The following is an 18,484-nucleotide window of genomic DNA, read 5'->3' as shown; positions in this document are numbered from 1 at the left end:
ATCGACTTTTTATTTGTCGATAGTATCGACACAGTGGTCCTAGAATGTCGTGAGAGGGCTCATTCTAACGGTTTTATTAAAAGTTCTAGTGCCCTTTTTAAGCGACCAAAAAAAATTGGAGGGCACCTAGGCCCCCTCCCAAGCTCATTTTTTCCCAAAGTCGCCGGATCAAAATTCTGAGATAACCTAATAGTCGAAAAACTAATAACTATGTCTTTGGGGACGACTTACTCCCGCGCAGTACCCATGGGAGGGGCTGCAAGTTACAAACTTCGACCAGTGTTTACATATAGTAATGGTTATTGGGAAGTGTACAGACGCTTTCGGGGGGATTTTTCTGCTGAAGTAAGGAGCAGCATTAAAACTTGAAACGAACAAAAATTATTACGCATACTAAAACTTAAAACGAACAGAAATTACTCCGTATATGAAAGGGGCTGTTCCCTCCTCAACGCTGATGTTTTTTATTGTTGTAAAAAGTAGAGTTGAGAGAAAGTCAAACGAAAACGAAAGTCAGTTTTTTATTGTTTTAAACAGTAGAGTTGAGAGAAAGTCAAACTTTAGCGTAAAGGGAGGGGCGTTGAGGAGGGAACAGCCCCTTTCATATACGGAGTAATTTCTGTTCGTTTTAAGTTTTAATATCGCTCCTTATTTTCAGTTAAAAAAAAACTTGTTTTTTTTTAAATTTAATTATTGGTCTAAATAGCCTTCTCCATGTAAATTTGACCTGAAATTGTGACCATTGTACACCTAGGGTTACGAAAAATTTAAGAAGTTCACTTAATTGCAGTTTTTGACAAAATACCGGTTGTCACTCATAATTTAACTATATTCCAGGATTCACCTGTAAAAAAAATCTTCAAGATACTAAATAATAATATAAGCAGTTAATTTACTTTTTGAGGATAATGATTAACATTTATATTTTTTACTAAAATATTTGCAAGGAATAACAACCCTTCTCAGAATAGGATTTCTATTTAACCTTTTTTCAATTTTTTTTCTTTAGAAATGTATTCTAAGACTTCAAGTACTAATATTTAAAAATTTGCTAATTTATTACTATTTTTGTGAGAACAAAAATTAACAGATAAACATCACTTGAACAGCTGAAGGATAAAAGTATTAGACACTGAAGCCTGAAATAGTTCATATCTATATTTTTAATAATATCTTTATGTCTATAGTTTTGATGGCAATTTTAATTGCCATCAAAACTGTTAATTGTCCGGGTTGGACAATTAAGTGTCCAACCCAGTAACCCTGAATAGGGTCTTGGCTTCACAAACAAGACATAACCCAGGATCCCAACCACAGGACAAAATTCCAATGATTAAAAACTCTTTATGTTTATAATTCACACAATCAACGTTTAAGATTCATTCAGTAAATTTTTATGACCAAAATCTTTCCTCATTTTATACAAGAAATTAAAATAATTCGACAGTTCTATTTTGTATCTAAAGATCATTAGATTCCTCAGTTTACAGCAAAGAAATTTAAAAGGACTTACCATGAGCATATCCGGTAGTAGGAATAATCAAATAAATTACCTAACAAAAACAGCCTGTAATCCAAGGAGTATCCAAGATTTTTGTCGCGAGGTGAGGGGCAAAGAATTTGTATATGTTCCTTTTGACAGGGAGGGGACCCAATAACAACCCCCTCCCCGGTCACGGCCTTGCCTGTAATTTTGTTCCATCAGACTTACATTATACAAAAATACTACGGGTAAAATTAGATCGGGAACAAAATTTGTATTTTGTTTGTAAATCCCCCAAATTCAAAATAAAAACCTCTACCTTTCTTCTATTTTTCACTCATCATCTTTTTACCCTTTTTCCTCTTCCTTTCTTCACCACCTCTGTTTTTCATATAACAAAATATTACTTGTTCTTTAAGTTTACGGTGGACCAATTTAAAACAAGGACATACCATGAGCTTATCTGATAGTAGACTATCACAAACAATTACACAATAGAAACAGCCTGTAATTTTAATCCATGAAACTCACATTATACAAAAAGCCTACAGGTTAAATTGGATAGGGTACAAAATTTGTAATTGTTTGTAATCATCCAAATTCAAAATAAAAAATCTCTTAACTCCTCTTCTATTTTTTACTCTTCTTCTTCTTGCTCTTTTTCTTCTTCTTCCTTTCTTCAGCACCAGAGTCGCTCTCTGCGGAATCAGAATCCGCCTCCTGACTACTTTCCGAGCCAGAAGCTTCTTTTCGAGATTTCTTCTTTTTCGCCTTAGCCTTCTTCTTCTTCTTCTTTCTTACTTCTTCTGCACTCGATTCTGCGGATGATTCTTCAGTCTCTGTTTCAACCTTTTTACGTCTTTCTTTAACAATTTCAGCTTTTTTCGGTTTTTCTTGAGTAACCACTCTTTTCCTAGGAGGAGTTACTGAGCGATTTCGACTGCGGCTCCTACGACGAGCCTTTTCTCTGGAAGGACTTCTCCTTCTACGCCCTTCTGGCGTGGAACCTCGTCGTCTACGTTTGTCAACATTTGGTTCTAAGCTTTTCTTTCGTGTTTCAGGAGACTTCCGACGTGACACAGACCTTTTACGGGATCTTGAACGCCTTTTTTCTCTAGCGGATATCTCTTTCTTTTCTGATTCGGTAGGTACTGGTGGCTTTCTTCCAAGAAAGCCGAATTTATCATATGTCATCTCAACAACAGGAGCAGGAGGAACTGGTGAAGCAGTTCTTTCTTTACGAATGCTTCTGCTACGACTGCGACGACCTTTATGATGACTGGGTGATCGTTCAACCGATTTTTCCGACTCACTAGAGGTTTCTCGCCTTTTTTTCTTTGAACTTTCGGTATACTTGCGCTTTTTAATGTCCGGAGTGATAGATCGACTTTTTGAATACCTTGATTCCGATCTTCTACGATGCTCCAATTCAGGAGACTTGCGTACTCTATCTGCGCTACGCCTTCGATCATAATCGCGTTCGCTTGATCTACGTCTTCTGCTGTCTCTATCATGCCTATCTCTATCATCCCAATAACGAGTAGGCCTCTCCCTCCACATTGGGGATCTTCTAGACCTTCTCCAATCATTCATATTTCGACTGTAAGCTGGACTCCTCCCTCGACGTCCACCATTCCAATAGCGATCATTGCGCCACTGTCTTGGTGGAGACCTTCGCGGTGGAGATCGTCTTCGGCGGTATGATGGACTACGACGATGCTCCGATGGGCTGCGACGTCGTTTCTGAGGTGAGCGACTGAGGGATCTACCGTTTTCATGACTTTCTGAGCGTCTTCTTATGCTTCTTCTAGATGGTTTTTTAATGGTCAAGCTGGGGCTTTTTTCTCGTTCCTCAGAACTTTTCCTTTGTCTGTCTTCGGAACTTTTCCTTGGTCTCTCTTCAGAGCTTTTCCTTTGTCTGTCTTCGGAACTTTTCCTTGGTCTCTCTTCAGAGCTTTTCCTTTGTCTGTCTTCAGAACTCTTCTTTCTACGCTCTTCAGATTTTCTTTTAGTTTTCTCGTGATCTTTTGACCTCTTCCTTTTCTCCAAAAACTTATCTTGGTCGAAATCTTCAGCATAACCTCCTTTTCCTGAAACAAAGTAAAGAGTCAATTGAAAGGAAATGAAAATGAAACTTGAAAACTAAACATGAAATGTCAATCTCAATCTTTTCTACCTCTGTATTAGAAAAAAAAGCAGTTTATTTGAAATTTGCTAAATAAATAGCAATCCAAAAAGGTTATAAAGGAAAAGATAAATATAGTAAAAGTTTAGCTTCGATAAAAAGCCTAAAATAACTCCCTCCATTATCAACAATAATTGGATTAAAATAAAACCTAAACATAACTAAAAAAAAATAGTGCTACAGTATGTATATGGAAATATATATATATATGTATATATATATAATAAAAAAATATATAACAAAAAATAAAATGTAAAACCAAACCCCCTTTCTCTTTGTTATAAAGAAAAAACAATTAATTCATATTTATATTAATAAATTTTATATTTTACCTAATAGATACAATGTCTAAAAGGATATATAAAGAAGGAAAAAAAATAATAAAATACTAAGAATTTCAGCTTAGATAAAAAACAGTTTCATCCATGACCTCAATACCCAAGCTGGTGGAAATAGGAATCAGTGGCAGCGCCACCTACATAGGGTCGGTGTTAGTGCTTAACAAGCCCGAAATTAAATTTCTTTATTAAAAAGTAAATGTTACGGACCATATACCGAAAATTAAGACAAGTGACAAACATGCAAAGGCCAAGTCTGAATGTATGAGGAGTTGTAAAGTGTAAACGAATGCCCATTATTCCAATCTAATATTTATTATTTTTATTCATATAATATATATTTTTCATCCTATAATTTATTATTTCTTGTGACCAGATGAATGTTTTGCAGATACAAGAGGAGTGGAAAGATAATAGACAGATTAAGACCAATTTTTTGAAGTGGATAAGAACCTAAAGTTTTTTCTTTTTTTGGAGAGGGGGGGGGGTCGTCTCAAAAATGTAGCTATGTATAGCTGCACGAAAATAATTAACAAAAACAATTTTTTTTAGCTACATTTCACTTAATTGGATATACTCTATTGTAATTTTCACCCCCCCCTTTACACCATAAATATTCAACATATTTCTATTCTATTGTCAAAACAAAAATCTCGATCATCCATTTTTTCTATGCCTATCTACTTTAGTTCTGCCCTAGGATGGATGGGCGGATGTTAGAGCCTCTATCAACAAGTGATATGACATCATTGTTATACAATCCTAAAAAGCTTATGGTAGCTTTGTCTCTCACTCAGACTAACTGTCTTGGCTTTATTTCGAACTGGACATGGCTTGATTTTAATTCAACAAAAACTAAAGTATAGATTAGAAAAACATTATTTTCGCTATCTAGCAAAATTACGATATACTTTTTATTTTTTGACAACGAAAATATAAAAGAGCTCGATCGCATCTTAGAGTGATTTAATAAAAGACATCATAGTTATTTTCACTATTTGAGACAGTGGTAAAAGGAGTAAAGCAAATTTTATACATCAAAACAGTGTCTAACATACCCCCCTCCAAAAAAAGCCTATTCCCTCCATCCTGACTCAAACAATGAAAACTTTTTGGGTAATTTTCATTCATTTAGCTTTTCTAAACAGAGAGACAAAGAGGAAGGTATTTTTTGAACCTCTATGGGTCTATTTTCCCCTTCCAACTGGCACACCTGGCGAGTAAAGAGACTGGAACATATTATTCAAATTCCGGGTTGCTTATGCTAAACGACACGGGTTTTTACAAACGATAAAAATAGAACCAAACAAAAAGAACAAATTTCCACATCTTTAACAAAACATATAAAAATATAAAGAGTCCCTTATACATAAAACCGATATAAGATATATATAAACTTATATAATAAAAAATATATTACGGAATAGTTTCAAGGATATTTCTAGCTATTATAGAGTGGCGCTGGCCCTTTTATAGAGTTTTTATGGAGTGGCGATATTGCTTTTATGCCCTTTTAAAAACCTAAATGCGCATAGTTTTTTCGTTTAATTGAAACTCTCCGTAAACGTTCCCTAAAATTTTCACATTAATACCATTGGCATCATTAGTTACAGTAACTTTAGTGGTAGTATTAATAGTGCATTGCCTTTTGGTGATTTGAGCATCATTCCCATCAAGTCATGGAAGTTTCAACTTATTACAATTACCCGTTGCTATTACATTGCTGATTATTCTTTTGATAGCCTGATTATTTATATACTTTTATAATTTTCTTCTCAATGCCTTTAGCCAGAGGTGGTAGTTCCAAAAGAGAGTAGTAGTAGTAGTAAATGTAGCAGCGGTAGAAGCATAGTAGTTACATTTACATATTGCCTTTTGGTCAACTGATCTTCCCCTTTAAGCATTTTCTGAAAGTTCCAACTTAATAATTAAATCCACTTAAGATACGGCCTTTTGACAATATGCATGCACATAGTGTCTTTTGAATTAGTTCAAATTTTCCCTCAATATTTTAAATGTAGTACTGTACTTGTATAAGTAGTAGTAGAAGCAGTACTAGTGGTGGTAGTTACACATTTTAGGTCAACAATTGATCATATCCCCTATAATTTCCTGAAAGTTCCAAATTAATATACTCAGTCATTTCTGAGTTACTGAGTTAAACACATAGCCTGTTGTAATTCAGTTCAACACTCCCCTCAATCGTCTCTGAAAGGCTCACCTGAATGCCCTTTGTCTTTTTGGAAAGCAGAGGTCAAACAAACATGCATACCTTTCTCAATTACATATACTATATGCAAACAGTGAACAAATTGCCTAACTTACAGCCTTTGTTCAGGGGGTTACACCCTTTGTTCAGGGGGTTATACCCTTTGTTCATGCGGTTGATACTAAATAATTACAGGACCTTTCAACAATGCTGAAGAAAAAGGAAATCTCAAATTTGAACTGGAAGCTTGTTTTGGAAAATGAAGGACCACTTTCGACAATTAGAAAGAACAGTAGAACTTTTTATTTCCAATTAAATGAGCCCTATCAAAGTTTCTACAACTCCTTCTATGCAAAGTGACCCAGTCTAAAAATTCATAAATAAACAATACATTGTGCGCACATCCCTCTTTACTTGGCAGTGATATTGCGCTGCCTATGGACATCAAAAATAACATTTCTGATGTCCATACTGCGCCCTCTACGTTAAAGTTGAGCGACATACTTGTTTTTACTACTTAAAGCGACGCTAAAAGCGGCTTATGAAGGCATAAATTCAACAAGGTTGGATATATCTTCGAGCCTTACACCCCCGACGTATCGCGACTTTTATATTGATCTTATAATGTGGTTAAGGTAATAATAAAAAAAACTGTTGATTTCTCTTGTGTACATACCTTTTCCTCTCCACTTAAGATGGGCAACAGACTGGCTAAAGTCGACATGAATTCGTCTATCATCAATCAAACAATTGTCCATCTTGAAATAAGCTTCCTCAGCTGACTTGGGATTGTCAAACTCAATGAACCCATATTGAAGCGATTTATCAGTTTCACGGTCCCGTATCACCTCACAACTAAAACAATTAGCAATTGTTAACGTTATCAACTTGCAGTTGGTAATATAAGTTAGCAATTTGGTGATTGGTAAGCAATTTAGTGGTTGGTAATATAAGGAACCCATTTTGAAATGATTTATCAGTTTCACGGTCTCTTATCATCTCGCAACTAAAACAATTAGCAATTGTTAACGTTATCAACTTGGCAGTTGGTAATATAAGTTAGCAATTTGGTGATTGGTAAGCAATTATAGTTGGTAATATAATGAACCCATTTTGAAGCGATTTATCAGTTTCACAGCCTCGTATCACCTCGCAGCTAAAACAATTAGCAATTGTTAACGTTATCAATTTGGCAGTTGGTAATATAACGAACCCACATTGAAGCGATTTATCAGTTTCACGGTATCTTATCACCTCGCAACTAAAACAATTAGCAATTGTTAACGTTATCAACTTGGCAGTTGGTAATATAAGTCAGCAATTTGGTGATTGGTAATCAATTTAGTGGTTGGTAATATAACGAACCCATTTTGAAGCGATTTATCAGTTTCAAAATCTCGTATCACCTCGCAGCTAAAACAATTAGCAATTGTTAACGTTATCAACTTGGCAGCTGGTAATATAAGTAACCAATTTGGTGATTGGTAAGCAGTTTAGTGGTTGGTAATATAAGAACCCATATTGAAGCGATTTATCAGTTTCACAGTATCTTATCACCTCGCAACTAAAACAATTAGCAATTGTTAACGTTATCAACTTGACAGTTGGTAATATAAGTAACAAATTTGGTGATTCGTAAGCAATTTAGTGGTTGGTAATATAACGAACCCATATTGAAGCGATTTATCAGTTTCACGGTATCTTATCACCTCGCAACTAAAACAATTAGCAATTGTTAATGTTATCAACTTGCCAGTTGGTAATATAAGTAACCAATTTGGTGATTGGTAAGCAATTTAGTGGTTGGTAATATAACGAACCCGTATTGATGCGATTTATCAGTTTCACGGTATCTTATCACTTCGCAACTAAAACAATTAGCAATTGTTAACGTTATTGGTGATTGGTGATTTGGCAATTTGGTGATTGGTAAGCAATTTAGTGGTTGTTAATATAACGAACCCATTTTGAAGCGATTTATCAGTTTCACCGTCTCATATCACCTCGCACCTAAAACAATTAAAAATTGTCAATGGTATCCACTTGGCAGTTGGTAATATAAGTTAGCAATTTAGTGGTTGGTAATATAAAGAACCCATTTTTAAGCTATTTATTTATGAGTTTCACCGTCTCATATCACCTCGCAATTAAAACAATTAGCAATTGTTAAAGTTATCAACTTAGCAGTTGGTTATATAAGTTAGAAATTCGGTGATTGGTAAGCAATTTAGTGGTTGGTAATATAACGAACCCATTCTGAAGCGATTTATCAGTTTCACCGTCTCATATCACCTCGCAACTAAAACAATTGTCAACGGTATCCACTTGGCAGTTGGTAATATAAGTTAGCAATTTAGTGGTTGGTAATATAACGAACCATTTCTCAAGCGATTTTATCAGTTTCACCGTCTTGTATCACCTCGCAACTAAAACAATTAGCAATTGTTAACGTTATCAACTTGGCAGTTGGTAATATAAGTAAGCAATTTGGTGATTGGCAAGCAATTTAGTGGTGGGTAATATAACGAACCCATTTTGAAGCTATTTATGAGTTTCACCGTCTCATATCACCTCGCAATTAAAACAATTAGCAATTGTTAAAGTTATCAACTTAGCAGTTGGTTATATAAGTTAGCAATTTGGTGATTGGTAAGCAATTTAGTGGTTGGTAATATAACGAACCCATTCTGAAGCGATTTTATCAGTTTCACCGTCTCGTATCACCTCGCAACTAAAACATTAGCAATTGTTAACGTTATCAACTTGGCAGTTGGTAATATAACGAACCCATTCTGAAGCGATGTATCAGTTTCACCGTCTCATATCACCTCGCAACTAAAACATTAGCAATTGTTAACGTTATCAACTTGGCAGTTGGTAATATAACGAACCCGTTCTGAAGCGATTTTATCAGTTTCACCGTCTCGTATCACCTCGCAACTAAAACATTAGCAATTGTTAACGTTATCAACTTGGCAGTTGGTAATATAACGAACCCATTCTGAATCGATTTTATCAGTTTCACCGTCTCGTATCACCTCGCAACTAAAACATTAGCAATTGTTAACGTTATCAACTTGGCAGTTGGTAATATAACGAACCCATTCTGAAGCGATTTTATCAGTTTCACCGTCTCGTATCACCTCGCAACTAAAACATTAGCAATTGTTAACGTTATCAACTTGGCAGTTGGTAATATAACGAACCCATTCTGAAGCGATTTTATCAGTTTCACCGTCTCGTATCACCTCGCAACTAAAACAATTAGCAATTGTTACCGTTATCAACTTGGCAGTTGGTAATATAAGTAAGCAATTTGGTGATTGGCAAGCAATTTAGTGGTTGGTAATATAACGAACCCATTTTGAAGCTATTTATCAGTTTCACCGTCTCATATCACCTCGCAATTAAAACAATTAGCAATTGTTAAAGTTATCAACTTAGCAGTTGGTTATATAAGTTAGCAATTTGGTGATTGGTAAGCAATTTAGTGGTTGGTAATATAACGAACCCATTCTGAAGCGATTTTATCAGTTTCACCGTCTCGTATCACCTCGCAATTAAAACAATTAGCAATTGTTAAAGTTATCAACTTAGCAGTTGGTTATATAAGTTAGCAATTTGGTGATTGGTAAGCAATTTAGTGGTTGGTAATATAACGAACCCATTCTGAAGCGATTTTATCAGTTTCACCGTCTCGTATCACCTCGCAACTAAAACAATTAGCAATTGTTAACGTTATCAACTTGGCAGTTGGTAATATAACGAACCCATTTTGAAGCGATTTATCAGTTTCACCGTCTCATATCACCTCGCAATTAAAACATTTAGCAATTGTTAAAGTTATCAACTTAGCAGTTGGTTATATAAGTTAGCAATTTGGTGATTGGTAAGCAATTTAGTGGTTGGTAATATAACGAACCCATTCTGAAGCGATTTTATCAGTTTCACCGTCTCGTATCACCTCGCAACTAAAACATTAGCAATTGTTAACGTTATCAACTTGGCAGTTGGTTATATAAGTTAGCAATTTGGTGATTGGTAAGCAATTTAGTGGTTGGTAATATAACGAACCCATTCTGAAGCGATTTTATCAGTTTCACCGTCTCGTATCACCTCGCAACTAAAACAATTAGCAATTGTTAACGTTATCAACTTGGCAGTTGGTAATATAACGAACCCATTTTGAAGCGATTTATCAGTTTCACCGTCTCATATCACCTCGCAATTAAAACAATTAGCAATTGTTAAAGTTATCAACTTAGCAGTAGGTTATATAAGTTAGCAATTTGGTGATTGGTAAGCAATTTAGTGGTTGGTAATAAAACGAACCCATTCTGAAGCGATTTTATCAGTTTCACCGTCTCGTATCACCTCGCAACTAAAACATTAGCAATTGTTAACGTTATCAACTTGGCAGTTGGTAATATAACGAACCCATTTTGAAGCGATGTATCAGTTTCACCGTCTCATATCACCTCGCAACTAAAACATTAGCAATTGTTAACGTTATCAACTTGGCAGTTGGTAATATAACGAACCCGTTCTGAAGCGATTTTATCAGTTTCACCGTCTCGTATCACCTCGCAATTAAAACAATTAGCAATTGTTAAAGTTATCAACTTAGCAGTTGGTTATATAAGTTAGCAATTTGGTGATTGGTAAGCAATTTAGTGGTTGGTAATATAACGAACCCATTCTGAAGCGATTTTATCAGTTTCACCGTCTCGTATCACCTCGCAACTAAAACAATTAGCAATTGTTAACGTTATCAACTTGGCAGTTGGTAATATAACGAACCCATTTTGAAGCGATTTATCAGTTTCACCGTCTCATATCACCTCGCAATTAAAACAATTAGCAATTGTTAAAGTTATCAACTTAGCAGTTGGTTATATAAGTTAGCAATTTGGTGATTGGTAAGCAATTTAGTGGTTGGTAATATAACGAACCCATTCTGAAGCGATTTTATCAGTTTCACCGTCTCGTATCACCTCGCAATTAAAACAATTAGCAATTGTTAAAGTTATCAACTTAGCAGTTGGTTATATAAGTTAGCAATTTGGTGATTGGTGAGCAATTTAGTGGTTGGTAATATAACGAACCCATTCTGAAGCGATTTTATCAGTTTCAGCGTCTCGTATCACCTCGCAACTAAAACAATTAGCAATTGTAAACGTTATCAACTTGGCAGTTGGTAATATAACGAACCCATTTTGAAGCGATTTATCAGTTTCACCGTCTCATATCACCTCGCAATTAAAACAATTAGCAATTGTTAAAGTTATCAACTTAGCAGTTGGTTATATAAGTTAGCAATTTGGTGATTGGTAAGCAATTTAGTGGTTGGTAATATAACGAACCCATTCTGAAGCGATTTTATCAGTTTCACCGTCTCGTATCACCTCGCAACTAAAACAATTAGCAATTGTTAACGTTATCAACTTGGCAGTTGGTAATATAACGAACCCATTTTGAAGCGATTTATCAGTTTCACCGTCTCATATCACCTCGCAATTAAAACAATTAGCAATTGTTAAAGTTATCAACTTAGCAGTTGGTTATATAAGTTAGCAATTTGGTGATTGGTAAGCAATTTAGTGGTTGGTAATATAACGAACCCATTCTGAAGCGATTTTATCAGTTTCACCGTCTCGTATCACCTCGCAACTAAAACATTAGCAATTGTTAACGTTATCAACTTGGCAGTTGGTTATATAAGTTAGCAATTTGGTGATTGGTAAGCAATTTAGTGGTTGGTAATATAACGAACCCATTCTGAAGCGATTTTATCAGTTTCACCGTCTCGTATCACCTCGCAACTAAAACAATTAGCAATTGTTAACGTTATCAACTTGGCAGTTGGTAATATAACGAACCCATTTTGAAGCGATTTATCAGTTTCACCGTCTCATATCACCTCGCAATTAAAACAATTAGCAATTGTTAAAGTTATCAACTTAGCAGTTGGTAATATAAGTTAGCAATTTGGTGATTGGTAAGCAATTTAGTGGTTGGTAATATAAGGAACCCATTTTGAAATGATTTATCAGTTTCACGGTCTCGTATCACCTCGCAGCTAAAACAATTAGCAATTGTTAACGTTATCAACTTGGCAGTTGGTAATATAAGTTAGCAATTTGGTGATTGGTAAGCAATTTAGTGGTTGGTAATATAAGGAACCCATTTTGAAATGATTTATCAGTTTCACGGTCTCGTATCACCTCGCAGCTAAAACAATTAGCAATTGTTAACGTTATCAACTAGGCAGTTGGTAATATAAGTTAGCAATTTGGTGATTGGTAAGCAATTTAGTGGTTGGTAATATAAGGAACCCATTTTGAAATGATTTATCAGTTTCACGGTCTCGTATCACCTCGCAGCTAAAACAATTAGCAATTGTTAACGTTATCAACTTGGCAGTTGGTAAGCAATTATAGTTGGTAATATAATGAACCCATTTTGAAGCGATTTATCAGTTTCACAGCCTCGTATCACCTCGCAGCTAAAACAATTAGCAATTGTTAACGTTATCAATTTGGCAGTTGGTAATATAACGAACCCACATTGAAGCGATTTATCAGTTTCACGGTATCTTATCACCTCGCAACTAAAACAATTAGCAATTGTTAACGTTATCAACTTGGCAGTTGGTAATATAAGTCACCAATTTGGTGATTGGTAATCAAATTAGTGGTTGGTAATATAACGAACCCATTTTGAAGCGATTTATTAGTTTCACAGACTCGTATCACCTCGCAGCTAAAACAATTAGCAATTGTTAACGTTATCAACTTGGCAGCTGGTAATATAAGTAACCAATTTGGTGATTGGTAAGCAGTTTAGTGGTTGGTAATATAAGAACCCATATTGAAGCGATTTATCAGTTTCACAGTATCTTATCACCTCGCAACTAAAACAATTAGCAATTGTTAACGTTATCAACTTGACAGTTGGTAATATAAGTAACAAATTTGGTGATTCGTAAGCAATTTAGTGGTTGGTAATATAACGAACCCATATTGAAGCGATTTATCAGTTTCACGGTATCTTATCACCTCGCAACTAAAACAATTAGCAATTGTTAATGTTATCAACTTGCCAGTTGGTAATATAAGTAACCAATTTGGTGATTGGTAAGCAATTTAGTGGTTGGTAATATAACGAACCCGTATTGATGCGATTTATCAGTTTCACGGTATCTTATCACTTCGCAACTAAAACAATTAGCAATTGTTAACGTTATTGGTGATTTGGCAATTTGGTGATTGGTAAGCAATTTAGTGGTTGTTAATATAACGAACCCATTTTGAAGCGATTTATCAGTTTCACCGTCTCATATCACCTCGCACCTAAAACAATTAAAAATTGTCAATGGTATCCACTTGGCAGTTGGTAATATAAGTTAGCAATTTAGTGGTTGGTAATATAAAGAACCCATTTTTAAGCTATTTATTTATGAGTTTCACCGTCTCAAATCACCTCGCAATTAAAACAATTAGCAATTGTTAAAGTTATCAACTTAGCAGTTGGTTATATAAGTTAGAAATTCGGTGATTGGTAAGCAATTTAGTGGTTGGTAATATAACGAACCCATTCTGAAGCGATTTATCAGTTTCACCGTCTCATATCACCTCGCAACTAAAACAATTGTCAACGGTATCCACTTGGCAGTTGGTAATATAAGTTAGCAATTTAGTGGTTGGTAATATAACGAACCCATTCTCAAGCGATTTTATCAGTTTCACCGTCTTGTATCACCTCGCAACTAAAACAATTAGCAATTGTTAACGTTATCAACTTGGCAGTTGGTAATATAAGTAAGCAATTTGGTGATTGGCAAGCAATTTAGTGGTGGGTAATATAACGAACCCATTTTGAAGCTATTTATGAGTTTCACCGTCTCATATCACCTCGCAATTAAAACAATTAGCAATTGTTAAAGTTATCAACTTAGCAGTTGGTTATATAAGTTAGCAATTTGGTGATTGGTAAGCAATTTAGTGGTTGGTAATATAACGAACCCATTCTGAAGCGATTTTATCAGTTTCACCGTCTCGTATCACCTCGCAACTAAAACATTAGCAATTGTTAACGTTATCAACTTGGCAGTTGGTAATATAACGAACCCATTTTGAAGCGATGTATCAGTTTCACCGTCTCATATCACCTCGCAACTAAAACATTAGCAATTGTTAACGTTATCAACTTGGCAGTTGGTAATATAACGAACCCATTCTGAAGCGATTTTATCAGTTTCACCGTCTCGTATCACCTCGCAACTAAAACATTAGCAATTGTTAACGTTATCAACTTGGCAGTTGGTAATATAACGAACCCATTCTGAAGCGATTTTATCAGTTTCACCGTCTCGTATCACCTCGCAACTAAAACAATTAGCAATTGTTACCGTTATCAACTTGGCAGTTGGTAATATAAGTAAGCAATTTGGTGATTGGCAAGCAATTTAGTGGTTGGTAATATAACGAACCCATTTTGAAGCTATTTATCAGTTTCACCGTCTCATATCACCTCGCAATTAAAACAATTAGCAATTGTTAAAGTTATCAACTTAGCAGTTGGTTATATAAGTTAGCAATTTGGTGATTGGTAAGCAATTTAGTGGTTGGTAATATAACGAACCCATTCTGAAGCGATTTTATCAGTTTCACCGTCTCGTATCACCTCGCAATTAAAACAATTAGCAATTGTTAAAGTTATCAACTTAGCAGTTGGTTATATAAGTTAGCAATTTGGTGATTGGTAAGCAATTTAGTGGTTGGTAATATAACGAACCCATTCTGAAGCGATTTTATCAGTTTCACCGTCTCGTATCACCTCGCAACTAAAACAATTAGCAATTGTTAACGTTATCAACTTGGCAGTTGGTAATATAACGAACCCATTTTGAAGCGATTTATCAGTTTCACCGTCTCATATCACCTCGCAATTAAAACAATTAGCAATTGTTAAAGTTATCAACTTAGCAGTTGGTTATATAAGTTAGCAATTTGGTGATTGGTAAGCAATTTAGTGGTTGGTAATATAACGAACCCATTCTGAAGCGATTTTATCAGTTTCACCGTCTCGTATCACCTCGCAACTAAAACATTAGCAATTGTTAACGTTATCAACTTGGCAGTTGGTTATATAAGTTAGCAATTTGGTGATTGGTAAGCAATTTAGTGGTTGGTAATATAACGAACCCATTCTGAAGCGATTTTATCAGTTTCACCGTCTCGTATCACCTCGCAACTAAAACAATTAGCAATTGTTAACGTTATCAACTTGGCAGTTGGTAATATAACGAACCCATTTTGAAGCGATTTATCAGTTTCACCGTCTCATATCACCTCGCAATTAAAACAATTAGCAATTGTTAAAGTTATCAACTTAGCAGTTGGTTATATAAGTTAGCAATTTGGTGATTGGTAAGCAATTTAGTGGTTGGTAATATAACGAACCCATTCTGAAGCGATTTTATCAGTTTCACCGTCTCGTATCACCTCGCAACTAAAACATTAGCAATTGTTAACGTTATCAACTTGGCAGTTGGTAATATAACGAACCCATTTTGAAGCGATGTATCAGTTTCACCGTCTCATATCACCTCGCAACTAAAACATTAGCAATTGTTAACGTTATCAACTTGGCAGTTGGTAATATAACGAACCCGTTCTGAAGCGATTTTATCAGTTTCACCGTCTCGTATCACCTCGCAATTAAAACAATTAGCAATTGTTAAAGTTATCAACTTAGCAGTTGGTTATATAAGTTAGCAATTTGGTGATTGGTAAGCAATTTAGTGGTTGGTAATATAACGAACCCATTCTGAAGCGATTTTATCAGTTTCACCGTCTCGTATCACCTCGCAACTAAAACAATTAGCAATTGTTAACGTTATCAACTTGGCAGTTGGTAATATAACGAACCCATTTTGAAGCGATTTATCAGTTTCACCGTCTCATATCACCTCGCAATTAAAACAATTAGCAATTGTTAAAGTTATCAACTTAGCAGTTGGTTATATAAGTTAGCAATTTGGTGATTGGTAAGCAATTTAGTGGTTGGTAATATAACGAACCCATTCTGAAGCGATTTTATCAGTTTCACCGTCTCGTATCAGCTCGCAATTAAAACAATTAGCAATTGTTAAAGTTATCAACTTAGCAGTTGGTTATATAAGTTAGCAATTTGGTGATTGGTAAGCAATTTAGTGGTTGGTAATATAACGAACCCATTCTGAAGCGATTTTATCAGTTTCACCGTCTCGTATCACCTCGCAACTAAAACAATTAGCAATTGTTAACGTTATCAACTTGGCAGTTGGTAATATAACGAACCCATTTTGAAGCGATTTATCAGTTTCACCGTCTCATATCACCTCGCAATTAAAACAATTAGCAATTGTTAAAGTTATCAACTTAGCAGTTGGTTATATAAGTTAGCAATTTGGTGATTGTTAAGCAATTTAGTGGTTGGTAATATAACGAACCCATTCTGAAGCGATTTTATCAGTTTCACCGTCTCGTATCACCTCGCAACTAAAACAATTAGCAATTGTTAACGTTATCAACTTGGCAGTTGGTAATATAACGAACCCATTTTGAAGCGATTTATCAGTTTCACCGTCTCATATCACCTCGCAATTAAAACAATTAGCAATTGTTAAAGTTATCAACTTAGCAGTTGGTTATATAAGTTAGCAATTTGGTGATTGGTAAGCAATTTAGTGGTTGGTAATATAACGAACCCATTCTGAAGCGATTTTATCAGTTTCACCGTCTCGTATCACCTCGCAACTAAAACATTAGCAATTGTTAACGTTATCAACTTGGCAGTTGGTAATATAACGAACCCATTTTGAAGCGATGTATCAGTTTCACCGTCTCATATCACCTCGCAACTAAAACATTAGCAATTGTTAACGTTATCAACTTGGCAGTTGGTAATATAACGAACCCGTTCTGAAGCGATTTTATCAGTTTCACCGTCTCGTATCACCTCGCAATTAAAACAATTAGCAATTGTTAAAGTTATCAACTTAGCAGTTGGTTATATAAGTTAGCAATTTGGTGATTGGTAAGCAATTTAGTGGTTGGTAATATAACGAACCCATTCTGAAGCGATTTTATCAGTTTCACCGTCTCGTATCACCTCGCAACTAAAACAATTAGCAATTGTTAACGTTATCAACTTGGCAGTTGGTAATATAACGAACCCATTTTGAAGCGATTTATCAGTTTCACCGTCTCATATCACCTCGCAATTAAAACAATTAGCAATTGTTAAAGTTATCAACTTAGCAGTTGGTTATATAAGTTAGCAATTTGGTGATTGGTAAGCAATTTAGTGGTTGGTAATATAACGAACCCATTCTGAAGCGATTTTATCAGTTTCACCGTCTCGTATCACCTCGCAATTAAAACAATTAGCAATTGTTAAAGTTATCAACTTAGCAGTTGGTTATATAAGTTAGCAATTTGGTGATTGGTAAGCAATTTAGTGGTTGGTAATATAACGAACCCATTCTGAAGCGATTTTATCAGTTTCACCGTCTCGTATCACCTCGCAACTAAAACAATTAGCAATTGTTAACGTTATCAACTTGGCAGTTGGTAATATAACGAACCCATTTTGAAGCGATTTATCAGTTTCACCGTCTCATATCACCTCGCAATTAAAACAATTAGCAATTGTTAAAGTTATCAACTTAGCAGTTGGTTATATAAGTTAGCAATTTGGTGATTGGTAAGCAATTTAGTGGTTGGTAATATAACGAACCCATTCTGAAGCGATTTTATCAGTTTCACCGTCTCGTATCACCTCGCAATAAAACAATTAGCAATTGTTAACGTTATCAACTTGGCAGTTGGTAATATAACGAACCCATTTTGAAGCGATTTATCAGTTTCACCGTCTCATATCACCTCGCAATTAAAACAATTAGCAATTGTTAAAGTTATCAACTTAGCAGTTGGTTATATAAGTTAGCAATTTGGTGATTGGTAAGCAATTTAGTGGTTGGTAATATAACGAACCCATTCTGAAGCGATTTTATCAGTTTCACCGTCTCGTATCACCTCGCAACTAAAACATTAGCAATTGTTAACGTTATCAACTTGGCAGTTGGTTATATAAGTTAGCAATTTGGTGATTGGTAAGCAATTTAGTGGTTGGTAATATAACGAACCCTTTCTGAAGCGATTTTATCAGTTTCACCGTCTCGTATCACCTCGCAACTAAAACAATTAGCAATTGTTAACGTT

General features: G+C 35.1%; 1 protein-coding gene across 2 annotated transcripts in view; it reads right to left on the bottom strand.

Annotated features, from left to right (window-relative positions):
• Positions 1 to 1,982: 1,982 nt before the first annotated feature.
• LOC136026580 (peptidyl-prolyl cis-trans isomerase sig-7-like) overlaps positions 1,983 to 18,484 on the bottom strand; it is a 48,928-nt gene continuing 32,426 nt past the window's right edge. Inside the window, exons 7-9 of one of the 2 annotated variants that reach the window (XM_065703288.1) lie at positions 6,892 to 7,070; positions 3,458 to 3,573; positions 1,983 to 3,409 (exon numbers count right to left, since the gene is read on the bottom strand). In XM_065703288.1, coding sequence (XP_065559360.1) covers positions 2,114 to 3,409; positions 3,458 to 3,573; positions 6,892 to 7,070 — 1,591 coding nt within the window. In that variant the 3' untranslated portion in view covers positions 1,983 to 2,113. Of the gene's footprint in view, positions 3,574 to 6,891; positions 7,071 to 18,484 lie in introns of both variants that reach the window. The other variant, XM_065703287.1, reaches the window with a different exon arrangement.

This window comes from Artemia franciscana, chromosome 4, assembly GCF_032884065.1.
Source record: "Artemia franciscana chromosome 4, ASM3288406v1, whole genome shotgun sequence".
In the NCBI taxonomy this organism is placed as follows: Eukaryota; Metazoa; Arthropoda; class Branchiopoda; order Anostraca; family Artemiidae; genus Artemia; species Artemia franciscana.
This window is presented reverse-complemented; position numbering and strand designations above follow the sequence as displayed.